The following is a 27,394-nucleotide window of genomic DNA, read 5'->3' on the forward strand; positions in this document are numbered from 1 at the left end:
CAAAGTTTTTAAGATTTGTCATCTATCAGTGGCTTTCAGATTTATCTCTTTCTCTCTTTTATTGGTTTTTTCTTATTGATTGGTGAGGAATTACCTAATATAAGATTGTATTTATTCAACTCTTCGGCTAAGATTTTAAGTTCTGTTCACGCTCAGTGCTTCATTAAAACTTAATAATTTTATCTTTTTTGTGGAAAAAATCACATTGCAAAAATGTTGGTATTTAGAGGTGGGATACATTACTATTCTTACTCAGATGAAACAAGCAAGGACGGACCTAGGGGTGGGGAGTGGCCACAAGCCCTCAAGTTCTGAAAGCTTGATTTTGCTCTCATAAAAAAAATTGAAAATTTTTAAAGTTATTCTATAAAAATTAAATTTTTTCCCACCACAAAAACTTTGAACTAGTTTGTACAATATACTTGGGTTCAAATTATACGTTAAAATTTGCCTCCTTAATGTAAATTTTCTAGTTCCATCTTATGCTTCTAGAGGCAATAATATGAGTAATCGCACTTAAGTGACAAATTGTATCTTGCTAACTTCACACAATCACCCTGTCTAAGTATTCAAAAAGCCTTTGTGGAGCTCTGACAAAGCTTCACTAACGTGAAAAGTTGCTCAGTCGCAATTGATTGGCATCATTAATTATGTTAATGATCTATTAATATTAGAATTATTGTATACTGTGGGCGCAGGTTCTCCCTAATTTTTCTATGATGGAAAGGGCTGTCAATAATTATTAGTATAGAGACGTCCTAATCATCCTAATCTGTAATTGTGACGATGTCACTATTGTAGGCCAATTTTGGCACAAAGAAGATGAGATTTTCAATATGATTCTAGAAAGTTGTTCATAACAATTATAATCTGATCACCAGCTAGTGAAAGTTTTTAAGTTCTTAATATACGCCCGGATGTTGCTGTTGGATGAGATTGCTTATTACATTAATTAATCTTCATCATCTTGAAAATTGAAATATATATGCTCACTGGTCACTATTTAATTTACTAGAGTCACAAAATCCCATATTGTATGTAGGCTAGTTACTAATATTTATGTAGTGGTCCAGCATCTATGAGGAATTTGAAATTGTCCTTGATAAAACAGTTAAGAGATGCGGATAGGTTTGTTTATTCTTCTTCTTGGAATCTTCATTAATTTTACAATTTCAGAGGAATCAAAGCTAGTAGTTTGCCATGGAGAAATGTTTAAATTTCCTCGTTTCTCTCAAGGCTAATAACCTAGGTTATTATTTGATTATTTGGCTTACTGAAGTAGCATGGTCCCAATTCATCATAGGTGAATTGATCTATGCTCTTTGCCACAGCAGTTGACGCAAAGTGAAATTGTAATTATCATGTTATTAAGAGAATAAAGTCTTAAAAATTTTAGGTTTTTGTCCTAATAGTGTAACAATTATATTAATGAATTTTGTCTTGCGCTTTATGTTGAAGGAACTTTTATCTTGGAAATATAACAAAGAAAACCAATAAAGAAAAGAAAAAACAAATAGGGTTTAAGAGAATAAAGTCTTAAAAATCTTAGGTTTTTGTCCTAATAGTACAACAATTATATTAAAGAATTTTGTCTTGTGCTTTATGTTTAAGGAACTTTTATCTTGGAAATATAACAAAGAAAACCAATAAAGAAAACAAAAAAAAAAGGGTTTGGAAACCACCAATGGACAAGGCACGTACTTTAGCGTCCCTAATTGGTGGGGGAGCAACGAAACAAATATCCACTATATCAAATATAATTACAAATCTTTTTGGGTTTTCTATCTTTTCAATTTTGCGTTAGGTAAGGAAAACAGGAGACAGCAAGGGGACCAAAATGGTGACACTAAAGCTGTTCCGGCTGCCGATAAAAAGAGCACCTGCGGATAAAAAGAGTAGACAAAAACTGGGATTATTTTGAATACCGGTTACATAATAGGACCAATTCTTTCTGCTCCACTAATCTTTTTTCTTTTTCAAAGTACTCCCCTTTTCTTTGTTGTGTTTAATCAGTTGAGTTGATGTTGAGCTTGCTTATATAGTCGATGAGCTTAATCTCTAATCATCTGTAGAAATATCCAATCAAAGATTTTTCATGAATCTTGAAGAACCAAAACTCTTGACTCATGATCATATCTCAAGCTTGTCTATATTTTAATTAGTTTGCAGATCTTCACTTTCTCGAGAAAAAAGAAAAAGAAAAAAGAAACACAAGGAAGTTTGGTAAAAACCAAGGGCTCTAAACTAATGTTGAAGCTTCCACTCATTCTCACATGGTAATAAACATTAATAATAATCTCATGAAAATTTTCTTTTCCACACCAAAACAAATTGACCCCGTTTGACAAGTGAGTTTTTTGGGTGTTTGTCTAAAACTTATTGTAAATTACTGTAGAAGTTGTAGAAAAAATTTTTGAAATTGGTAAATTTTTGGCTATTTTGAAATGTATAGTTTACAAATTTTAAGAAGTTTTTTGAAGTTATTGTAGTTAAAGTTATTAAAAAAATTGTAGCAGACAAACTTGACCAAAAACTTACTTGCCAAATAAGACTAATATTTTCTATATTTTACTTTAAACGTGCGCGCGCACACACATATGTATATATATATATATATATAAGTATATATAAGCCATTTATGTAAAAACTACAATAATCATGCTAGAGTACTTGATAAAGATTTTGATGTGGGGTTAAGTAATGCTTCTTGAAAAGTAAGACTTTGAGAATGCACCGGGATTCATGGAAGTGACCTAAAATTTTTAGGTCATGACCTAAAGCGATGGAATGAAATCTTCCCATCCGAGGTAAACACCAGTTTTCTTTTTTCATACGATAAAAAAGTTGCAAGTTAAAGAGAAGATAAACAATACTAGGTACTTGAAAATAATTTTTACTTAAATAACATTAAAGGCTTATTACTTTAAACAACCTAAAATTGACAATCTAAAATGTTTGCGTCCACATGGAAGAAGGTAACCTAAAATATTTAGGTCATGACGTCTATGGTTCAAATCAAAGTGATGGAGAGGAATCATCTTCTCCTACGTAACCTTTTTTTTTTTTTTTTTTTGAAGCTTCTCCTACGTAAACATATCTCGTATGAAAGTAACATCCAATGATACACCGATACTTTACTTAATAATGCAAACAAGCTAGCAATTGTCATCCAGACAAGAAAACTACCTTTATGTCCCAATAGATGAAACCACATTGTTAACATTGTCTTCTTTTTATAACCTATGGTGGGCTTCGGTAATGGACAAGATAATTGCATTTAAGATAAAGTGTTCCAATTTTCTTCATAAATAAATATTGACACGTTTTCAGCACTTTCTTAGTTGATGAGAAGACATATAGCAGTTGGATTGTGTAGTTGCTTTTTCTTAGTGTAAGGTTCTTGGAAGATTGCTAACCAAAATGCATGCACCTAGGAAGCTGGAAATTTAGGTTAAAGATTTTGTGCTTGAGTTTTTTTGGCACCCTTTATATTGTGCTCCATAGCCACTCATTAGATTAGAAGTTTTATGCAATGGGAACAACTCTTTTACTGCTTTTATTGATTGCTATTCAATATCAAAATTGACTTATAGTCCAAGGAACTTGTCTTCCGGTCATTGTTTTTATGCTATGTATACATCCAAGAATAAATATTCTAGATACTCATCTGATGAACATTATTTGCTGAAAGACAAAGCCAACCGGACTACATTCATTGTGTGCTAATAGGAAACTAATAAGAAGGAGCATGATAGCATGACCTACTGTGGTCCTGCAAGGGCTTGGTTCAGATTCAATGTCATATTTCAAATAGTAATGAAAAAATTTAAAAAGAAGTTTGGACAATCAATTGAAGCTCTATAAAAGCTGAAATGGAAAATTAAGTGCCTAAAAATTGCATGAGCTAAAACAATTTATCAGGGATTGGCTCCTTTCTGGTTAGATGCGGAGCTTTTCACAAATTTTTTTGAAATCAATATAGAAACAATTTTGAAAAAAGGAACCTCTAATGATAAAAGGAAATATATTCATTTCTCTACCATAAGATCAAAAATTAATAGTTCACATGTCAAGAAGGGTTTAATCTAGTAGTTAATATGGACAGTCCAGAACGTAGAGGTTTTGGATTTAAATCCCTCATCCTCCTTTCTTACTTCTTTAATCCCAATTGATGTGAACAAAACATGAAGCATTCATTGATACAGATATATACGGGTTTTAATGCCAATTTATCAGTGGCATGCACTATCTGTAATATATGTTTTTACTTTTGGTCCTTATAGAAGATATGCAATCCAAATATGACATGAAAATTGGATACATAACATCATGAAATGTGGAGACACAAAATCCAAAGATTGACTTGATTAATTTAATAAGAACAGACTTTCTTTCTATTTAATTAAGACAAACTAAGTACAACGCATGGATGTAGGTTTTAAGTTTTAGCGAATGTATAGAAAAGAACTATAAAAATTTTAAAAAGAGGAAATTACCTGACTTAGTGTTTCCTGCACTAAGCTAGGAAATTGCCTAGCTTCTATTTGCATCTAAGATATTTCTTTTGCATGTGTAACCACTAGTTAGTATCAGATACATTATCGTTAGAGTTTAAAGCATATTTGGTCAAGCCTAATTAGTGAGGAAGTTAGGCACACCATAAAATTATTAGTTCCTAAAACTTCTCTTCATCTCCTTTCTTTTTACTTCTTCCATATGCAAACTCAAAATTCTTCAATAGCAATCTTACCTTCTCCAAAATCAGCATTAGAAGAATTATTAGAAGTAAATGAAAACAAAAACTTTAGTTCTCAACCTTGTAGAATTGATTCAATAGAGCAATAAAGGTTTAATTTTGAGTAATACTTTTAATATCCATATTAGTTTGCATCAGACAGAATCTACCCCACAAGGGTTTCCAAAGTCTCACTTTGCCCCCCCTAAGATTATGACATCATTAATTATCTTAAAATTTGTACCCTAAAAAGTTGTTCAGATTAAAAAGTTGCCCAAACATACTCGAGAATATCCTATGTAGTAGGCATTATTGTTATAGATTTTACTTTTATCTCAAAAAAATTCAAAAAATCATGCTTACAAATATACACTTTTACCCTAAAAAAATGTTTCGATGATATGGTTTGCTAAAAACAATTTTGCCATACATTCATGTTTGCCTCTTGATTTGGAAATCTTGATTGTAATTGTAGTTTTAAAAACTAAACATTTCTTTTCTAAGTTAAATCAGAATAGTCTCTCTAATAAATCTCAACGCAATAAGAATTGTTATTATTAATTTTTTATCATTTAATTGACCTTTTACTCTAAAACTCCGAGGAGGCAGATGAGGGTAGGTTTTAAAGCCAATAGGGGGAGAAGGGATAACTTCTTCAAAGCACAGGGGAGCTATTGACAATTTACTGTATAAAAAGGGCAAAGCAGCAAATACTAGCCGCATATCGTTAAGTTCATTTCCGTCCTCCTTTAACATATCGTGTCACCTTCTTTGACTATTTGTACTAACAGCCAATTCTTGACGCTTTTGTAATCAGCCAAACTTTTCTATCGGATCTTTAATGCTGATGGAAGAAGTGGCTTCGCGTTGCTTATGTCCAAGTCGAACTGTTTACTCTTTAATTGCGGCACCAACGTGTAAAAACTAACATTACATCATTTTTGTGACTTAATAATATTCCTATTATTTGCCATTGAAACCTCAGTCTAGCGGTTAATATTAAAACTTTAAAACTTAGACCCTATTTGATAATCTAATTTAGTACTTAAATGTAATGATTTCAAATTTTAATATATTCAGATGTATTTGATAACTAAAAATATGACATCTTAAATTAATAACTAGAATTTTACTCGTACCTTAGCACAGTTTTTTTTATTTATTGTGAATTTATACAAATATGAATAATTTAAATATAAAAATTAACAACAATTCTACATGTTCATTCATATTAATTTTAAAAAATTAACGTATTTTAAATTTTAAATTATTTACTATTATTTAAAAATTTGTTTACATACTTTGACTATAATATGATAGTATACGTCAAATAATGTACCCCATATCTAAAACTTGTAGATATTCTTTTAGATAATTTAAATTTTTATAATGACCAAAACCTAGAATTATATATTCATACTTAATTAAGTAGAAAAAGAACCATTAACCCATTTTTCTTCATCAATAAATATTCAATTTCCAATAATATTGGTAAATCTATCGGTGTAACACTAAGTTAATTCAAAATTAAGAAGAGATGATGAACAATTTGAATACTAATCAATGATATGGTGGTAAAAGGAAGTAATTTATGGGATATGTGAGATTTCAATAATTGTAATTTAAAAAGGTTTTATTATATTTCTATGTAATAATTTGGTAGAAAGCAGATATCATTAAGATAAGATTAGTTATTTTTTAAAGTTATTTTAAAATTAAAGATAATTTTTAAACATATAATATAATCATTGTAATAATTTGATAGAAGTAGACATCATTAGATTAGTTGTTTTTTAAAGTTATTTTAAAATTAAAGATAATTTTTAAACACATAATATAATCCAAATGGGATTTAGTATAGGTAAAACCCAAATGACCCATAACCCGTTAATTCTCTTCAATTAGGCATGTACAAAGGAGTGAGAAACACTGTGATTAAAATAACTACTTTCATATATATATATATATTTAATAACTTAGTAGATTCAGATTTTAGATTTCAAATTTTAAATTTATCAAATGCACCATTAGAGGTCTTGGGTTTAAACACCCCTTCCCCTCCCCACTTCTTAAATTTCATCCTTCTCCTACCGGAAGGAAAAGAAAAAGATATTCCTACCATTTAAAATGGGTGTTACTAATGAATGTTCACTTACGATATAGTTCAAGTGTTAAATTTTGAATAAATAAAATTAATTAAAAAACATATAAAGAGGACAATAATTTGTTAGTGTGTGCATTTACATATAGGTTGGATATAATATATGTGTACTATCAGGTGCATAATGGATAGCTGCTTAAAAAATCCATTTAAAATATTTGCTAAGTTTATATGTAGTAATTTACCAAACATTGTCTGCACTAGATGTGAACATGAAATGACGTGGGTAAATTGAGTTGAACTAATGTACTTTAGATGGCAATTAAGAAAGAATTGATAAAAACATGAGAAATGGATATAATGTTTAGATGGCAAAGTTTTAAGATCAAGATTTTGACCGAATATGTATTGTAGTTCAATATGGAAAAGACTAAAGATGCCAAACACTGCAATTGAAAAATCAAGAACATTACTTTCAATAGGGTCTAAACAAGTCGAATATCGTTGTACTTTTATTTTATTTCTTAACAAATATACATCTATATTCGAAATTAGCCCTTGATTTACTTTTTATTGATTCAAATGCCTTTAATATCCTATATTAATATTAGTTTTAACATCAACTGGTTATTGACCCCAGCTCAAGTGAGCTTGAGTCAAATGTTAGCTAGCTTAGCTTGTACAAGTTCAGTTCAACCCGATATTAACATAGTACTAGAAAGTGCAAGACAAGTATTATTCCCCAATAAATAATAAAGAACAATAGAAAGTGATAACTTCACCATCATATCACATGGTGAGTGAATAGTATTTATACCGACTTGGAATCGCAACCTCATGTAACAACAAATAATTGAGATACTCTTCGATACTTTGATTAGGCCTCCCATTAGCCTTTGAGAATTTTAGCTGTCAACATATAGTAGCCTATAGGCTATAGCTGGCTGTCACGTTAGTTTCTAAATTAGAATCCCAAATACAAGAGGGTTAATTTCAAAATGCACTATGGTAAGATATTAAACTCTTAATTTTTCCTTTTATTGTTTGATTTGACACTTAAACTTTTGAACTTTTTCAAATATGATACGAGCAACTAAGCAAATTAAACCACCAAGTTGAATCCAATTTTGTCATTTTAAATTCACAGAATTGACATGTATACCCTACACACACGAGAATGAAAAAAAACACCCTACACAAAACAAAAAAAAAAAAACTCTAATTACGATTTGTGGATAAAGATTCCCTAAGTGTTCCTAAAACTAAATGCCTTAATGAATTTTTTTTTTATTAAATTGACAAATTATTGACATAATTGAAGGCGTATATCTCCGTTCATTGGACTGTATCTGCACCGTTTAATTTGATGTTGCTAAAGTGACTGCATTACATTAAAGAAAAGAGCAAAAAGAAAAAAAAAAAAAAAAGCTCGGGATTCAAATTGGACAATAATAAGGAGATCAAAGGTAAAAACGTGTACTTTAAAAGGGGTTATTTTGTAATTAACGTAATAAACCAACCCCAGACAGTAAACATATTTAAAATGCTCACGTGTGGCCACACGGTCGGTCCGTTGACGGCCACACATGTTTGGTGGCCACCTCAGCCACACGTGTTCGGACTTTGACTTTTCAAATTAATTCCCCAACTCCGGTTTTGCATACGAATTTATACCTATAATCCCAACTTTAGATTCCCGAAATTAGCCTTTTCCAATTGACTGATCTACCCCTCCTAGCCTCTGCACAAATCCAATTGGCCTACAGAGACGCATTTCCTTGGCCCAAAATTAATTTGTACTCCTTTTTGCCTCTTTTTAGTTCATCCCAATAAATTATTTATATTTATTTAATTAAAATTCTACTTTCTGTATACGCCATCCATTCCCTACAAAAAAAAAAAAAAAATTCTAATTATACATACGTGGGTAGAACTAGGGAGGGGCCCCCGCCCCCCAGCTTTTGAAAAATTAAGTTCTCCTATAAAAAGTTGGAATCTCAAAAAATTTGTACTCGTAAAAAATAAAAATATTTCAAGTTATATATATATATTTAAGTTTTAGTTGAATTAGAATTCGTCCATTCGAAGGAAATTTTCTGGTTCTGCCTATGTTTGTATATACGTGTGGTAACGTATGCTAACACTTTTAATACAGAGAACATTTATTAGGCCTTGGGAGCATATGCAAATTTGCTTTGCTGCAATTATGTGCAGCCAAGGCCCGGGTCGCAGGGGATTAGTCGGGCCCGTAAGGATTGACCCGGACAACCCTGTGTCGAAAAAAAAAAAAAAAAAAAGTACTACATGAATACGGCTGCATTCATTTATGAGAATTTATGTACACAAACAAGCAAACATGTTAGAACAAATTTATATAACTATCAACCGAATCCTACAGAAAATCAATAACCAGATACAACCGCGCACACCATTTGCATTATATGGATATACTATTATTGTTCTCATTTGTGAGAATATTTTTTAAAAAAAATAATAACAAGTACAATCATTATTGTTTTGAATATTAACTAAATCTATAACAAATCAATAACTCGACACAATTACACACAAAGTTTGTATTGTATGGTATTTGTCGTTTTCATCTGTGAGAATTCATCAGAGCTATGTACAACTGCACAAAATATAATCGTACTTGTCTATCTCTTATATCCAATTTATTCACGGCGATAAATCTGTGACCGAGAAGGCATGAATTAAAACATTAAAGAAAGAAATAAGTCCACTATAAAAACTCTAAAATTCGAACGAGTCGCCTTAACTGTCTAATCATTTTTAAAAGTTTATATATTTTTTTTCTGAAGAAAAAGGTAATATCAACAAGTACCCTTTTTAAAAAAAATATATATAGGACAATAAACGAGAAAGAGAGAGGAAGGAGAGAAGTGGGGGAGGAGGGAGCTAGCAAAGAAAGAAACTATAAAAACGGTCTCCCGCTATTACCTCCCCTCTGGACAACACAAACGATACCTCATCTTTCAATAATCATCATCATAAACATCTTTCTTTCTCTTCCCCCAACCATTTCTCTGAGCTCCTCCACTCTTCCCTCTACTTGCTCAAATCTTCCATGGACAACAACAAAAATCCCCGCAGCTCTGTCATAATAGTCGGGGCAGGTATCTCAGGTGCGTAATTCTTGATACAGAGACGCTCAACTGGACGTGCTTCTCTTGATTTTCACCGTAAAAATTCATAGCCTCGTTATTGTTTTAAACGTTTGCATGCATCTGAACACGTAGGGATATCGGCGGCGAAGGTGTTAGCGGAAAATGGCGTGGATGACATGTTGATATTGGAGGCGTCAGACCGGATAGGCGGGAGGATAAGGAAGGAGGAATTCGGCGAGGTCACGGTTGAGCTCGGCGCCGGTTGGATTGCCGGTGTGGGTGGCAAACAATCTAATCCCGTTTGGGAACTCGCCAAACAATCCAACCTCCGCACTTGCTTCTCCGATTATAGCTACGCCCGCTACAACATCTATGATCGGAGGTATGCATTCTTGATTGTTGTTTTTTGTTTCTTTTGGCAAACCTAAAAGTTTGCCAGTCTTATTCCCTGAGCTTAATTCGCTCGATAAATTAAATTCAGGGAATAAGAAATTAAACGCAGAAAATAAGAAATTTTGTATAGTTTCTTATTTTCTGCTCGTAAAGTTTAGGTGGCGGTTGAGTGAGCTAGCATTTTCTTCTCATTGTTTTTCTTGAATTCTAATAATTTCTGGGCTGTTTTTCTTTTTTTCCTCCTTTTTTTTTGTCATGAATTTTTTAACATTGTTTTCTTAATATTTTTCCTTGTTTTTCTGTATTTTTTTTGGGTTGTTTTGATGTTGATTGTGGTTTTAATTGATAAAATTAGTGGGAAGATTTTTCCAAGTGGAATAGCGGCGGACTCATATAAAAAGGCGGTGGACTCCGCAATCCAGCGGTTGAGTCAGGAGGCCAACCATGACGCTTCCACTGCTCATGATGTGTCAGTTCTTGCTGAAACGCCGTCGTATGACTTTCTCTCTCCTCTAACTTTTTTTTTCTTTTTGGAAATTAAAATTTTTACCCAAAAATGTTTTTTTACCTTTCTCGTGATTCATTGCATTAATTGATTCTCTTCAATTGTATAGGAGTAATAATTTTGATTCATTATTTTTTTCTTGCAGCACTCCAAAGACTCCTATTGAGCTGGCAATTGACTTTATTCTGCATGATTTTGAAATGGCAGGTCGATTAACTTTATTTATCTCGGTAAAAAAATAATTTTCGAGAAAGTTTTTTCCCAATGGAAAATAATGAAGCTGAGCTAATAATTATTTTTTTTTTACACATTTTACAGAGGTTGAACCAATATCAACATATGTGGATTTTGGAGATAGAGAATTCTTGGTTGCTGACCAAAGAGGGTATGAGCATTTGCTCTATAAAATGGCAGAAACCTTTCTTACTACCAAGGAGGATAAGATATTGGACAGCCGTTTAAAACTCAATAAGGTACTTATTACTACTAATTATTAACTAAAACATCATTGTCAAAGTTTTTTTTTAAATTTTTTTTTTTTACTTTTTCTAACTCTTGATTTTCTGCATTATAAGACAAACATTACGAACGACAATTCGAAAATCACATATTAGATTTCTATCTCTCAATTTTTGCAATGTCGATTATAAATAAAGGTGGTGGCACACCAAAGTTCATAAAATTCTAGAACGTGTTACTTCTTTTTTTAAAAAAAAAAAAAAAAAAAACTGTCTTGTCTAATGCAATTAAGTTAATCATGTATTTGGCTTTAGTTTGCCCATAAATTACCCAATCATGAGCTGGAAAAGCTTAACACGTTACATGCTCTAATTGGCTTAGTTAAAAGGTAGTGAAAAGGAAAATAGGGGTTGGAAAGTGATTAGTGCATAAACCTAAAACTAATAGAGTTTTTGTACTCTTGCACTGCTTTCGCTCATATATATTTTGTTTTCTTGCTGTTGAGATCGATCGACCTACTTTTTAAGTGTATACAGAAAGCGACTTTGTTCTCAAAGCCCTTTTCTCTATTCTTCATTTACTGTTAGTTTAGATAGGTACCTATTTGGTTTTTATGTCATCCAGTTTGGTAGGTTGTGCACTTTCATATTTTATTACAATTCAGGAATAAATATCACAAATCTTGGTTCAAGATTGGTGAATGGGGTATCTTAAATTGTTTGATTTAACTTTATAAGGGAAATGGATATTAAAAAGAATTGCTTGTAATGCTGTAGTTGGGCATCTTTTTTAAACAAATTGATGCTCAATATCTTTTTCCTAGTTAATTAAAGAAGTTTTTAGTTTTTGATGTTTTGCTCGAGTAAAAGAATTGGGAAGTGGGCTGTAGTAGTATGTTGAAAGGGTCCATGTTGCAAGCTTTTCAATATCATTTCTAAGTAATCTAATTAACTTGGTTCTTTGTTACAATCACAATTTGACCTTTCAGGTAATTAGCTCCTTACTTTTTTTCCTTTTCGGAGTTAGACAAGTTTTTGGGACGTACTAGAAGTACATTGGTAAAAAAAATGTCGCCTACTTCTTGAGTTCTAAAAGCAGGGAAATCCATATTTTTAGATTTTAGAAATGGTATCCTGTTTGCATATATCAGGCTTCTAGACATAGACGTCGCTCCCTTTTTAGCAATTCAATTTGTTTCTTTTGATGTCCTACACTTTTCTTTCTCCCTGCAAGATTCAAAAATTGGAATGTTCAATCCATTTTATGATCATGGAGATGAGAAACAAAGAAGAAAAACGGACACAATAATAACTTATGGAATAAGGTGATGTGCACCAACGAGTTTGCATTCCTTAGCCGTGAGGTTTCGGATTCGAAACCCTTAGGAATAGAAAGAATAATGTTAGGAGAGTTTATTCTCATAAGGGATTCGATCCGATCCGAATAGGATTAGTTGTAGATTATAAAACAGATGCAGATGTCTGTTTGTGATTTAATTAAAAAAAAAAAAAGTGATGTGTGACATAGTCACTTGTTATTAAGGTTTGTAAGATTGGGTGAATTTTATTTTTCTTCTTTGGTAATTTAATATTGAAGTAGATTATTTAATTATGTACTGTTTAGTGCTACACAATTTTACCTACGTCAGTCCCCACATCCACCATCTTGGAATAGTTGTATATTTCTATGCATATGCGTTATGGACGTCCTTTTACTCATGAGAGAAATTAAATATGCAAGTAGCCAGTCAAATCAACACAAAACAAGGAGCATGGAGAAAATAAGAGTCTTGTCAGTTTCTTCATTCAATGTGCTGCCTTGACATTTGCCTCATCTTTCTTTCTTCCATAATTTTCACATTTACCACTAGGATACTGGTATACACTAAATTGCATGTCACCTTGCTAGTCTAAAAATAGCAACAGTGTGTATTTCATACTAGTGCAAAAATCAGGTACTAAAACATTGACTTGACTTGGAAAGGTTGCAAAGAGAAATTTTTTTGACAACTTGAAGAGGAGAAATTGGGATGTAGACTCCATTTCGGATTTTGGCAATTAAAGGGCATTAGTGATTGGAACTATCTACATCATACATCAGACACTTAACTTCATTAAAATGACATTTTGATTTTGCGCTTGTGGGTAGAAAATTCAATGAATTTTGTGGAATTTCTTGGCCAATTCAATGTATCGAATCTCAGGCAAAAACAAAAAGGTCATAGCCTATAGGTTTCACTGCACATTTTTGAAAGCTAAGTCACAAAAATAGGACTAACCGGCACAGATTTTCTTGGTTTGACTTCTGAGTATCCTAATGGTGACATTACCGGTATTGGCAGCCTCGGCAATTGCATTCTTGATATCCTAACAGTAGCATTGCTAGTACTCCTCCTCCGTCCCATCCATAATTTGAGAAGCCAACTTTTTAAGGGATCATGTAATTATTATATTCTAATAAGTTAGATTTGGGTGATTTTATAATATTATTGTCCTCAGATTCAAATTTTGAAAGTAAGAGAAAGGTGTTGGTTCGTGGAAAAAGTTAAATTTTTTAAATGATAAATATTTTTAAAAAATTAACTTTTAGAAAGTGAAATCTTATTTTAATACATTCAGAAAGTAAATATATGACTGCGTTAACAATGAAATGGAACGGAGGGAGTAATATATACTTGTAGACAAATAAATGCATAATTATAGTAGTAAAGAAAAAATTGACTAATTTCTTGTTTTGTTGTCAACTTGTGCATGGAATTGATGATGATTGGGGCAGGTTGTTCGGGAATTACAGCACTCGAGAAACGGCGTTTCGGTGACAACGGAGGATGGTTGCGTTTACGAAGCCAATTACGTGATTTTGTCCGTTAGCATTGGTGTCCTCCAAAGCAACCTTATTTCCTTCAGACCCCCCTTACCCGTACGTCTCATCTTTCTTCATTAAGATCTTAATCCGTCAGTTTCTATTCAATTATTGGTCCCCTTAAGAAGTTAAAAAATATATATATATGTATATATACCCTAGAAATTTCTTCTTTTTTTTTTCTTGGATTAAAATATACTTCTGCATAATAAATGATCATGCAATGATTCTTGACACCTAGAAACTTGCCAATGCAAGTAAAACAAATTTTTGATTGCATAAATCAATTGCAGAGGACACTATTGACCAAAAGGGACTTGTGAGATCTTGACCATTCAATGGCGTTCACATTAACTCCTGCAAATGTGGTCATGGCCAGTAGGAGTTATGGGTCCATTTTTATAGGTTCTGGACAACCGAAGTTGCTCACCTGCACAGTATTCACACGTAGAGATTGACTAGGTTCTTTCTTTCTTTTGCTATTTGCCTTGGACAATCATGTGTTGTGGGATTCTGTCTGCATATAATAAATGTCTCTAGGTTGAAGAGGAGGTCATTATTGATGGACAGTTTAGCTACCTTTATTAAATGTAGTTCCCCCTTGCTATACTGAAATAAATCTGCAGGACTCTTTCTTCTAAGATATCAAAAGCTGTATACTTGTCTCTTCTTCCATCTATCCATCTATTTATGTGTCTGGCCCTTGTGCAAAACCAGGGGTTGCATCTGCACAATCCACAGTATTGAGATAGGCTGTGGTTCAATATTCTAGTAGTAGTTAGTGCTTAATTGGTCTGTGGAATAGGTCATAGATGTTCAGGGTTCATATGTATATATATATATATTAAACATGGCAGGCAACATTAAAGAAATTTGCTCTTTCTTTAAAGTAAGCCAACAAGAAAAAAGAAAAAAGCAACATGAATGATGAGTAATGGGGTATGGGGATTTTAGTTTCTTTTGCACTACTTTAAGGAGTATTGGTTGAACACTTTTTCTACTCAATTGTCAATGTGGGCATCATCTCCATAGGCACCACCACCCTCAAATGCCTTCAAATTTCATAGAAAAAGCTGAAAGTGAATGGCAGAGTTGATGGGGCTGTAAAATCATGCTTGCTTGGAAGAGCTCATGTATTAATAATCTGTGAAAGTGACTATATGTGACTTAATATACTTGGAAAAAAAAAATTAAGAGTTTAGGCTGAAATAATTGATATGAAATAATAATTGTCCAAATTGCAATGTGCCTTGGACAATTCCATAAAAATGTACCTACTTTCATAATTCAAATACAGATGCAATTTGTTTTTGTGGTCCCTTATATGTGAAAAATGTTATGAGCTTTCTCAATCATGGAGTCCCTGAATTGAATACTGATACAGTTTTTCAAAATAATGCAACAGAGATGGAAAACAGAAGCCATTAGCAATTGTGATGTTATGGTGTATACAAAGATCTTTTTGAAGTTTCCCTATAAGTTTTGGCCTTGTGGGCCTGAAAAGGAGTTTTTCATTTATGCCCACGAGCGCAGAGGCTACTATACATTCTGGCAGGTTGGTACAATTACATTTTTCTTTTTAGTATAATACATACAGAAAATGATGTATACATAATATAGAATGTATACTATGGTATTATTTTCTAACTTCTAGCAAATGAATCAATTTTGATTGCATTGTATGCATATATGGACAAAGGCCATTCCGTTCCATTTTGGGTTTTTGCTGGATTATGTCATGTTTTTATTATAAGCAATGCTTTCATGACGTCAAAGAATATGATCCTTTTCTTTTCTTTTTTTTTGGTTGCCTATATATAGGAAGTTTCTATTTTCAATGTGACTTGAGAGCCATCTATGTTATTATTAAATATTATTTTTGGAGAGCTAACTGAAAATTATACTCTGTACAGACCTAACTAGTTCAACAAGATGAATCATTTCCCTTCAACTATTTTTTTGTTTTAACTTTTCACCAGGGGAGGGGCGGGATTTTAAGAAGCGGGACGAACGGTTTGAACTCAGGACTAAAACATTTTCTTCTTTTCCTTTGGAAGAATAAGATACAAACAAATGGCTTCTTTTAAGTTTCAGTTTCTTTTGCAGCTTACATCTTGCTTGTTTTGAATAGCAGTTTGGCCAATAATTCAAATGTTTTTTTTTTTTTTTGATAATAATAATTCAAATGTTAAAATAAGCTAATCCAGCAATGCCAGTTCTTAGAAGAATTCTGCCCCTCACAACACCCTCCTAATCTAGTGTTTTGTGTACGTGTTTTTTGGACAATAGTGTGGAAGATTGCTCTCACATAATTTCCAAATAAAATAAGATTGTCCAGTTTGGCAGGCTTTGTTTTTATATGACAAGATGGGACAATTACGGGAACTAATTGGGGACTATTTTCAGCTAACTACATCTGTCATGTATCTCTAGAGATTGTGATCATATTGATTAAATTTTTGCTTTTGTCTTTTCATTGATATGAGAAAACATCCAATCCTGCACAGATGGCTTTTTTTCCATGCTATAGATTTTCTGTCACTAGGCAGTCAATTTAATCTGAGCAACTATATGACCATTTTAACCTCTTAGAGTTTCCTGTCCTGCTACATTGAATAGGTCATGCTACATCATCTTTGTTTTTTGCTTTTTTTTTTTATTTCGTTATTTTTCCCTTGGCTTTTTTAGTAGTTGATTTTTTTTTTAAATTTTATTAAAAGGCTAATTAGAGGAAGTTGAGGGTTTACTTGTAATATTCTTGCCATTTCATTCTTCACATGAAGTGCAGATTCAATATTCTGCTATAGATTCTCTAGTGTGCTGTCTTTTACCTTGTGATAGTCTAGTCAAGATCCTCGGATAGTTAATATACATATCTGTCATGTTCTGGGCTGTGTGCTAATGACGTTTTTGTCCTCGTGCCAATTACTTTTTTGCCCTTGAAAAACTGTCAGCAATCTGTCACAACTCTTTATAGAAACTATACTTAGTTTGATCATACTCCCAATACTTGCACAGAGCAGCAGCACATATATTTTTGTTTCTGATATCTGGCTGTCTAGCTGCACCAGGAAAACATATACTTACATCAGTTATTGGAATTATAAATTCGAGACTTCTCGAGTAACATTGGAATTATAGCTAGTATGGAGATTGCACTAGTACTGCAGGGTTCTTTTGGGATGATTTGTGTGCTTAAGATCAATCAATGTTTGGAGATGCAATGTGATTCTGGAACACTTTCAGTAATGTTAGTACTAATCTGGTCATAGCAGATGCAGAGATTACCCCAGTGCAGGCTTATTCTGCAATGATTCATTTACCTTAGAGCAGTTAAATGTGGTTGCTGCAGGACTTTGTGTGTTAATCATGTAACTTGTATTCTAAAACACCACTCACCAAACTGAACCAAGCTGGTTGTTGTTGATCTGTTTTAATTTGATCAGCACATGGAGAACGCATACCCCGGGTCAAATGTACTGGTGGTGACATTAACAAATGGGGAGTCAAAACGCGTTGAAGCTCAACCGGATGAAGAAACCTTGAGAGAAGCCATGGAAGTTCTGAGGAACATGTTTGGACCAGAAATACCAGATGCTCTCGACATTCTTGTACCACGTTGGTGGAACAATCGGTTCCAGCGCGGCAGCTATAGTAACTATCCAATCTATGTTAATCACCAACATGTTGATGACATTAAGGTCTACATTGTACCTATTACAATCTTGCAGGGCTGATTAAATTAAGTTTTGGTTGCCTTAGATTTTCTATCAAATTAGTAATGTTTTCTAGTTTTTTTGGCCTGCAGGCACCAGTTGGAAGGGTGTTTTTCACAGGAGAGCACACAAGTGAAAAGTTCAGCGGTTACGTGCACGGAGCTTACCTTTCAGGTAACTGATGCATATAACTCAGTATCCTCGGTTGGATTAATCTCAGCTCTAGAAGTTCATATCACCATGATTTTTGGGCAGGCATAGACACAAGTAAAGCTCTATTGGAAGAAATGAGGAAGGACAAGGGAAGAAAGAATGAAAATCAAGCTTTTCTCCTGGAGCCCTTGCTTGCTCTGACAGAATCTTTAGCGCAACCAGACGCAGTATCAAATCTCCACAAATATGATATACCTAGAAAACTCTTTCTTAGTAGTAGTAAGCTAGGCCTTCCGGAGGCCATTGTGTGATTTAAGTGGACAGTTGGATACACACTTCTTGACAGAGATAACAATTCATTATTAGGAAGGACATTCGCCTGACAGATTTGAGGGAAGAATATAATCCAATTCATGGATGTTCTGCAACACGAAGAAAGGATGAAGAGCAAGAAATCATGTAAATGATTAGTGAATTTCATCTCCTGAATAGGTAACAATGTAACTGGAGGCTCCGGGAGGATCACTTTGATTGGAATCTGTTTGGTTATGCATTAGATTATTCAATATAGCATGTATTGGAGGGGTCACTGACGAGATTTAAGTGTAACTAAGATGATGTTGATTCATGAATGACAATCTTTTTTAATTCTAAACGGGCGTTCAAGCATATTTTTGCTCCTGTTAGAGATAAGGCTAATTTTAACTTTTTAGAGACTAGGCTGAAGTAGACAGACAAGTGCCATGTAGAACTAAATTTTAAAAGCCCCAGTGACCGAGGGTAAGTGCAAAAAATACAAGGCACAAGGAAAGCTTTAATTCACTGCAGTACAGACGAAATAAGATAGCAAATCAGTATGCATAATTTCCAGACAAAGTTTCCTGCAAGATTTACACATTAGGGAAGTTTAATCATTATCGTTAGTATATAAAAAGTATGAATGTTGGTTTTAGGGAGTGCAAGTGTAAGCACTTTTTTATCTTAATTTTTGTTATCCCTAAATTACCTTCATGTCTTTTAATTAGAATTATTGCATTTTAATATGGCACTAATTAAAAGAAATAAAACACTCCAATTGATTACATTTTAATAGTATTGGTAACTAGAATTTAAAATTTCTCATTAAAAACGATTTACCTACTCTTGAACTCCATTTCCAATTATTATACGTTTCAAAATTTATTAATTGAAGCATGAAAAATTTCTCATGAGTCATTAGTTGAGATTGTAAAAAAAAAAATCAATTTCAAAAAATAAATATTCTCTAGAAAATGGAGAAACATACAAGAACAAGAAAACCCTTATTTATCTGTATATCTTCATACAAATATCGCGAGTAAATTTTACAATTATGTGCTTTTTACCAATATCAAGAATTTTCATGATATACCCAATGGAAATTCAATATACAAAAAATGATGACACCTTTATAACTGAAATAGCAGTATTAAATTAGAAAAAGAAATCTGAAATAGTTCCATACGAACCACTATTATCATTAATAGCAACTGATCAAAACAAAAAACAAATTGAAAAAAAATTGTAAAATATTTATAAAATGACATAAAATAAATAGAAAATGAATTAAAAAACTAGAATACAATTCAAATAATACCAAAGACAACGTCCAAATCACTCAGATCTAGGGGAAGACAAACAATATTGGTTTGAGCAAACCAAGTCCATCCATCAAGTCAGAAGTCATCTCTAATGATAAAATAAGAATTATAATAAGGGTAAATTTAAAATGAAGAATGATAAAATGAAAATGATATCCAAATTGTTTTTGGTGATGTCCAAACTACCCTTATTTTTCTAATGATTACATATATTTATTGTATTGCAACATTAGTGAATAATGGAAGCGGTTATGAAATGAAATGCTTTAAAATTAAGTAAATTTTATTTATGGTGACAATTGTAATTAGACATATTTAGTGCATTCCAATAGTTGATAATAATGATAGCGGTTATGGATTAAAAGTTGGCAATTAAAAAATAAAACACCAAAAAATTAATACTAAAATTATTAATTGGCCACAATTCTCATTCCAATTCCATGATCATCGAAAAAACTAATACTAAAACCAAAAATATTGTGCTTATATGAAAAAAGTAGAGTAAATTTTATTTATGGTGACAATTGTAATTAGACATATTTAGTGCATTCCAATAGTTGATAATAATGATAGCGGTTATGGATTAAAAGTTGGCAATTAAAAAATAAAACACCAAAAAATTAATACTAAAATTATTAATTGGCCACAATTCTCATTCCAATTCCATGATCATCGAAAAAACTAATACTAAAACCAAAAATATTGTGCTTATATGAAAAAAGTAGAGTAAATTTTATTTATGGTGACAATTGTAATTAGACATATTTAGTGCATTCCAATAGTTGATAATAATGATAGCGGTTATGGATTAAAAGTTGGCAATTAAAAAATAAAACACCAAAAAATTAATACTAAAATTATTAATTGGCCACAATTCTCATTCCAATTCCATGATCATCGAAAAAACTAATACTAAAACCAAAAATATTGTGCTTATATGAAAAAAGTAGACTTGTTGCTTTTGTTTCGCATTGGATTGTGCTAAAAACATGAATAAAAGAAAAGCAAAATAGAAAAAACTTCAACTATCTCTATCTATAAAATTTCAATTGTTAGAATGTACAAACCAAAAAAAACTTTACGTGGTTGATCATTTAGACTCCATTATTAACAATAATAGAATTAACATAATACAAAGAATTCAAATTACATGTATGTTTAATTTTCTAACTTAATTATATTATTCATTTATAAAAAATTGTGATGATTGTGGTTTATATGCAATAGAATCATGAATATACAATAATTTTGATAGAACATGATATTATCAATATTTGATATGTTAGAATTCAAGCTATAAATCAAAAAGTGTTTGGTTCATGATTTCAAATTCAATGCTAAGGGATATGTCAACTACATTGGAATGTTTTCTATCTCTTTTCATTTAATAAAATTTTTAAAAGTAACTAGCTTAAAAATAATAAATAATATAAAATACTATTATTATGATGTTGGTGATCAAAATTTCATAAAAAATTTTTAGTATCTAAAGAATAAATATATTTTAAGATATTACAATCACGTGCAAAGCACGTGAACTATTACTAGTATTGACAAAGGATTAAAATTGACACACTCAAATGTAAGAAAAAAATTGGCCATGTTATCTCTGTTCAGTAGTTGACAATTCAAGATACTCGATAGTTCTACCAGTATATCGAAGAAAAGAAATTCAGAACTCAAAACTATTTCCTGGATGTATTCTTTGGTGAGCACAATACACAATCCTGCACCGTGCAGATTTGGTAGCTGTGTAAAATGAAGATTTGAAACCAAGGTATCCTGTTCATCCCTTGGGAACTGCATGTCTATACCAAAATCTAGGAACTGAAGTTCATGTTTGGGAATACTGAAGCCTAGTTCATGTTTGAGAGTACTGAAGCCTTTCCATAGGATGGCGAATAGGGGACAAGGCTTGAGATGATGGGAAAAAATACCACCTTAAGACAACCCTGGCACAGAAACAATATTTGATCACAAATTTTAGAGAAACAATTGAAGGTTCAAAAAAACCAGACCTGAAATCATGTTTACCTCACTGCAAGACCAGACATTTACCGATGACAGAGTTTGCAGTCAACACCTTAATAGGCATACGTGTTTTTCAGGGAAGGAACTTGGTCAGAATGCATGAGCTCTTTGGTGGACAAATTCCATGAATGAGAGCAGCAAAGGAAAATCACGGCTGACAGAGGCACAGCTACACATGTTACGAGATCAAAATAGAATGTTAGACGTTTCATCTTTTACAGAGATGTTACAACTTACAAATAAGAAGTTCAGAATGCTTAGACATGCATTTATCCGAAATTACTTGGCAGTTACATTAAACTTTCTTTAACTGGATTTTGGGCTTGAAAGAGCACTCTAGTCATTCAATTCTTCAGACTTAAAGAGCCAGGAAACTTCTCTCCACCAGCTTATCTGTAGTCAAGGAAAATCATCAAATGATAATACTTTAAACATGGTATCAGCTATATGAAACCACAAACTGGTAAAAGAATAAAGAAATTGATGTCAGTATATTAGGATCATGCCAATCAAGAGAGTACTTGTACACACCACCTACTTAAGCTTATTTATTTATTTATTTAAAAAACTTTTATTTGGAGATCTGAACTATAACTTAGGATTAAACTGAACTTAGACCTGACAAAGAATCCACCATTCTAGAATTACCACTCCAAGTCTAGAGTATGTCACCAGATGGTGTATGATAGTCTATAATTGTGCGAGATAATTATTTTCTAGTAGAACTTCAAATGATATGTTTTCACTTACATTGTGCAGTGTCTGCATCACAAATGATTCGAAATGCAGGGAATGTGGTCGATCTCGGACCAATTCTTTTCACAGTCCTGTTGCAGCTTAGGACATCCTCTGATCTCTAGGAAAGAAAGCATTGGTGGGACTCCCTCTTTTGGCAAGTTAAAGAGCTCATGGCATTCCATGATCTTTAGTTCCTCTAGAGAAGAAAGATGTTGCAACCAAGGAGAAAGGGACTTGAGCTTAGGTAAGTTTCCAACGTGAAGAGTGTCTAAAGTAGAAGGAAGCAACCACTCAGGGAAAACAACATCCAAGACCCCACCATGTATCTTGAGTTTCTCAAGTGATGCTAGTCTATGCAAACCCCATTTGGACAATGGTGTAATGTTCTCACAATCCTTGACTTCTAGTGAGACAAGGTTAATTGGAAAACCAACATCTGGCAAGGAGGCGATGCTAGGACAATTGGACAGCTTCAGTTCTTTCAAAGATGTGAGGCTTAACATCAACTCTGGCAGGAACATAAGATTCTCACAATCAAGTATATGCAACTTTTTGAGGCTGCGGGAAGGAAGTCCACCCTGGGGAAATGAGACAATCCCAGGACAACCATCAATTTCCAAATAGTCAAGACATCCAAGCTTGTTTAGGCATTTGGGTAAGAAAATGAGATTTGTACAGTTACCAATCCGAAGAGATTCAAGAGACATCGAATCAGTTGCAATATCTTCTAGTGACTCCAGATTACAGCAATTCCAAATGGTAAGTACTTTTAATGTGGTGGGCAAATGGCCGGCTGGGAAGGATGTGATAGAAGGGCAGTCGAAAATCTCTAGCAGTTCAAGGGATATGTTGCTACTCTGTGTAATCCCTTCAGGAAGAAACTCAAGATTGGGACACTGATCAATCGTGAGTTGCTTGAAAGTAGTTGGAACTTGCCTCCCTTCTCCTGGAAATGAAGAAAGAACTAAACACCCCCCAATACACAAGTACTCGAGGGATGTGATATTGTTTATCATTGGTTCAGGTAACAAGTCTAGACCACGTCCTCGGAGCACCAAGCCTTGCAGGTTAGAAGGGAATGTGGTCCCAGGAACCAACTCAAGTCTTGGACAATCTGTAATAATCAGTTCTTGTAGAGCTGTGAGGCTATGCAATGCATGTGGCAGCTTCTTCAGACTATGGCAGGAGTCCAATTCCAAGTATTCAAGTTTCTGAGGCAGCGGCTGTTCTTCCTCAAACAATGAAACCAACATAGAACAATTACGAATCACAAGATGCTGAAGAGAAGTTAAATATTGCATATCGTTCTTGCATCTTGCCAGATGTACAAAGTCAGAACAATCAACAATGACCAACCACTTAAGTGTAGGCATATATTGCAGCAACCACTCTGGTAGATGCTTCAGACTTGAAATGTTGTGAAGCTCAAATGAAGCAAGACGGTTGATTGCAAGATTACTGCTAAGTAGCATATAGTTACAGCCTCTTAAGTTCAAAATCTTCAGTCGTGGAATCTGAGGAAGTGAAACAGATAACTGCTCACATTCAGTTAAGTGTAGCTTTACCAATGAAGGTAGTTGCTGAGGTAATTGCTGTCGCAGTTTTGGACACTTCTCAATTTGAAGTTCCTGGAGACTGGGAAATACTTCCAAGTGGCCATCACTAGTAGGTAAGAGCCACTCCTCCCATTCCATCATCTCCTCAAATGTTAGAGTCTCTAGTGATGCAAAAGATTTTGAAGAAGAACTGCTAAACCCATAAAACTCAGCACCAATACTCTTTACTGCATCCATACCTTTAATATAGAGATGCTTGAGTGAAGGTAGAGATCCAAGTGGAGGTAAAGATCTGCATCTTTTACAGTCAGTTACACTCAGACACTCCAACTTAGAGAATGAAGGATCCCCAATCCAAGTTGGAAACTTTCTACCATTGTATCCCTTAATTGTCAACTTTTCTAGATTTTGGTGGGGTTGTAACATCTCAAGGACATCTGTTGCAACTCTATCATTTTGCAACTCACTTAAGGTGCTGCTCCACTCCATCACCAATGTGGTAAGTTTTTGCTTCCCTTTTAAGTTTGCATTCTTTGCATCCCACAAATTGTCCACATTCTCTAACCCTGATAGTGAAAGTGAACCCTGAAGATGTGACAAGTTTCTTAATCCATCAATGCGAGAACCAACAATGCCCAAGCCAAATTCAGGTAGAAATGGAGGGGTGACAACGTTATCCACTCCTATTGGCATCTCTTGTGTTGCACTTCCACGAGGACCAACGTTACCCAAAACAAATTCAGGTAATGATCGAAGGCTAACCAAATTTTCCACTCCAATTGGCATTGCTTGTATCCCACTTCCACTGATGTCAAGGTGCCGCAAATTAATCAATTTTCCAATATTAGCTGGCAAGTTATTAAGATCAGCACAGTCACATAATAAAAGTGTTTGTAGATTGTATAGAACATTCAAAGATTCAGGAAGGCTCTTGATTCTAGTATAAGAAAGGTCAAGGTATCTTAAAAGTCTCAAATTCCCAATGGATTCTGGGAGTTCAGTAATGAAATAACAACTCATAGATAATACCCTTAGACATTTGAATTTTGGCAGGAAGTCACACGGAAATTTATTACTCAGGAAACAGAACTGTGTTCCAGAAACTGATCCTAAAGGTAAAAAGCTGCGCAAAGACACCTCAGTCAGTGATTCAAATCTTTTGAAGACATCATATTTGCTGCGAATGTAAGAAAAATGATGAACTTTTTCAGACCATTCAAGATGCTCTTTTTGCCAATTCTCCTCTTGCCTAACACATGATATCCTTGATACACTTCCAGCCAAATCATTTATCAAATCGTGCATGACATACCGAGATCTATTGAGCGCAGACTCTTGAAAAAATGACCTTGACAGTAGCTCTGAAAAGTACTCGTCACCTACCTCTTCCATACTAATTTTCTCTCCTGGCTGCACAAACCCTTCTGCCATCCACAGCAAGACTAAGTTTTTCCTTTCAAATTCATAGCCTTTGGGAAATATTGAACAATATGAAAAGCACCTCTTCAAATTGGGAGGTAGGTGATGGTAACTCAGTCTTAGGGATGGCAGAATGGAATTCTTTTTTTGAGGTAAATCCCACAGGTTGCTATTCAAGACTTGATTCCAATAGACGACATCTAATTTTGAAGCCAATAAGCCTCCTAGCATCTTCACAGCCAAAGGCAAGCCCTGACACTTCTTTACTATTTCTCTGCCTATTTGTCTCAAAGTCAAGTACTTTTCTGAGTCTTCATTTTCCAGCGTGTGATCTTGGAACAACAACCAACATTGTGTATCTGACAATTCCTTAAGACGATAAGCTGGGAGTGCCTTCATGACTCTTAGAACCCCTTCGTTACGAGAAGTCACAATGATCCTACTCCGTGGATCCCCATCCATGAAAGAGATTGATAACTCATTCCAATTCTCAAAATTCTCATTCCAAACATCATCTAAAACAATTAAAAATCTCTTTTTGTTCAAAGTTTGTTTTAAGCCCCTCTGAAGAAGCTCCAAGTTCATTGTATCACAAGGTTTAGCAGTTGATGATTCCAATAGTGCCTTGGTTATATTTATCGAATTGAAGTCATCTGAAACACAAGCCCAAGCTTTTACATCAAAAGCCTCATCTATCCTCTTGTCATTGTAAACAATCTGAGCTAGTGTTGTTTTGCCAATCCCACCCATACCCACAATTGGTATTACAGAGAATCCCTGGTTATTAGTTCCATCATCAGCTAACAATAACTTTATTATGTCCTCCTTTTCGTTCTCCCTGCCATAAATGCAAGATTCAACAACCAATGGAGTTGTTGGAGTTCTGTGCATCATTCCATGTATCCCTTTTCCACTACTTTCCAAACCAAGAATACCCTTTTGTTTTGCAATGAATTCCAGTTTTTCAATAATCTTCTCAATCTTGACATTCATTCCTTCATCAAATGGACTAAAATTATTTGCAAGAAAGTTCTTATTCCTTACCTGATTTGAAAGGCTTTGAGGGCTAAGCTCCACTTTGCATCTCAAGGCTTCAGTGGCCAGAAAATCCAGTGCATCTTCAGCTTCATAAACAGCATCTTTCAGCATGTCCAGCCATGTCTGTATTGCTGGATTGAAGTACTGCTTCTCCTCTGCATCATCGAGCACCACTGTGCAGGTGAAATAAGCAATCTTCAGCTTCTCAAGAAGCAAATCATTTATGTTCCATCTTCTCAGAAGCTCTAGGATGTCTCCTGAAGCTAATTTGTCAAACAAAACTTGAAGGGCTGGTGATAAAACTGCCTCCCACCAAACCATGATCTTCTTCTTTAGCAGAGAGTCAAACGAGGGACAAATAACTCACAATTGAAAAATGTGATGATATTTTCCAGCTTCAACCGCATCGCTATTACTTCTGATAAGTGATAAGTCAACGTCAACTTTTATGGGATAATATACTCTTTTACTATATAGAAATTGGAAATTTTGGACCAAATTGTTACGTCATAAGTCGAGCAATGCAGTGCTACTCTTAAAAGGTATAAATGATTTGTCTCAATTGGATGACTAGTTGGAAAACAAATGATATTATTGCCAAAGCTCAAATATTGACGCCACAATAAAATTTTGTTAAAACTCCACAATTGCCTTTTAAGACAAATTAGGCATTGATTTGAAAGGGTTTGTTATGTTTCCTATGGCATTCATAAGGATGAGAGTTGGAAAATCAAACACAGAAATGTGCTTGCAGATTGACTTCAAATGCTAATTAACATGTTACCAATCTTAAGGCCTTGTTATGAGTTGATAGTTTTAGTTGATTATAAATTCTGATTATAGAGATAATCAGTTTTTAATAGTTAAAAATTTTAAAATCCTTAATCAATTAAAGAGTAACTCTTGCTGATTCTGATTATGAAAAGCTGTTTTAGAAAACA

At 33.5% G+C, this 27,394-nt stretch overlaps 2 protein-coding genes across 6 annotated transcripts; one reads left to right on the forward strand and one right to left on the reverse strand.

Annotated features, from left to right (window-relative positions):
* The first annotated feature begins 9,738 nt into the window (after window positions 1–9,738).
* On the forward strand, window positions 9,739–18,707 carry LOC113732286 (polyamine oxidase 1-like). 2 transcript variants are annotated; one of them, XM_027257975.2, is made up of 10 exons: window positions 9,739–9,982; window positions 10,097–10,346; window positions 10,713–10,850; window positions 11,008–11,069; window positions 11,181–11,335; window positions 14,097–14,240; window positions 15,589–15,738; window positions 17,630–17,884; window positions 17,992–18,073; window positions 18,155–18,707. In XM_027257975.2, the coding sequence occupies exons 1-10, from the start codon at window positions 9,925–9,927 to the stop codon at window positions 18,361–18,363; spliced, it is 1,503 nt and encodes a 500-aa protein (XP_027113776.2). In that variant the 5' UTR covers window positions 9,739–9,924; the 3' UTR covers window positions 18,364–18,707. The 2 variants fall into 2 exon arrangements, with proteins under 2 accessions (XP_027113776.2, XP_071936371.1); XM_072080270.1 differs by lacking the exon at window positions 14,097–14,240.
* A 2,545-nt stretch (window positions 18,708–21,252) lies between these two features.
* LOC113732287 (putative disease resistance RPP13-like protein 1) lies at window positions 21,253–26,883 on the reverse strand. 4 transcript variants are annotated; one of them, XM_027257979.2, is made up of 4 exons: window positions 22,453–26,883; window positions 22,014–22,095; window positions 21,706–21,871; window positions 21,253–21,623 (listed from the first exon to the last, which is right to left on the reverse strand). In XM_027257979.2, exon 1 carries the CDS (start codon window positions 26,772–26,774, stop codon window positions 22,470–22,472), a length of 4,305 nt encoding a protein of 1,434 aa, XP_027113780.2. In that variant the 5' UTR covers window positions 26,775–26,883; the 3' UTR covers window positions 21,253–21,623; window positions 21,706–21,871; window positions 22,014–22,095; window positions 22,453–22,469. The 4 variants fall into 4 exon arrangements, with proteins under 4 accessions (XP_027113780.2, XP_027113777.2, XP_027113779.2 ...); XM_027257976.2 differs by having other exon boundaries at window positions 21,997–22,095; XM_027257978.2 differs by having other exon boundaries at window positions 21,986–22,095.
* Between the last annotated feature and the right edge of the window lie 511 nt (window positions 26,884–27,394).

The sequence above is a fragment of the Coffea arabica genome, chromosome 2e, assembly GCF_036785885.1.
Source record: "Coffea arabica cultivar ET-39 chromosome 2e, Coffea Arabica ET-39 HiFi, whole genome shotgun sequence".
Classification (NCBI taxonomy): domain Eukaryota; kingdom Viridiplantae; phylum Streptophyta; class Magnoliopsida; order Gentianales; family Rubiaceae; genus Coffea; species Coffea arabica.

Coding starts and splice junctions, on each gene's coding strand:
- LOC113732286 (XM_027257975.2), top strand. CDS start 9,925: ATGGACAACAACAAAAATCCCCGCAGCTCTGTCATAATAGTCGGGGCA. Junction 15,739..17,629: donor GCTACTATACATTCTGGCAG/GTTGGTACAATT, acceptor TAATTTGATCAG/CACATGGAGAACGCATACCC. Junction 17,885..17,991: donor AACATGTTGATGACATTAAG/GTCTACATTGTA, acceptor TTTGGCCTGCAG/GCACCAGTTGGAAGGGTGTT.
- LOC113732287 (XM_027257979.2), bottom strand. CDS start 26,774: ATGGTTTGGTGGGAGGCAGTTTTATCACCAGCCCTTCAAGTTTTGTTT.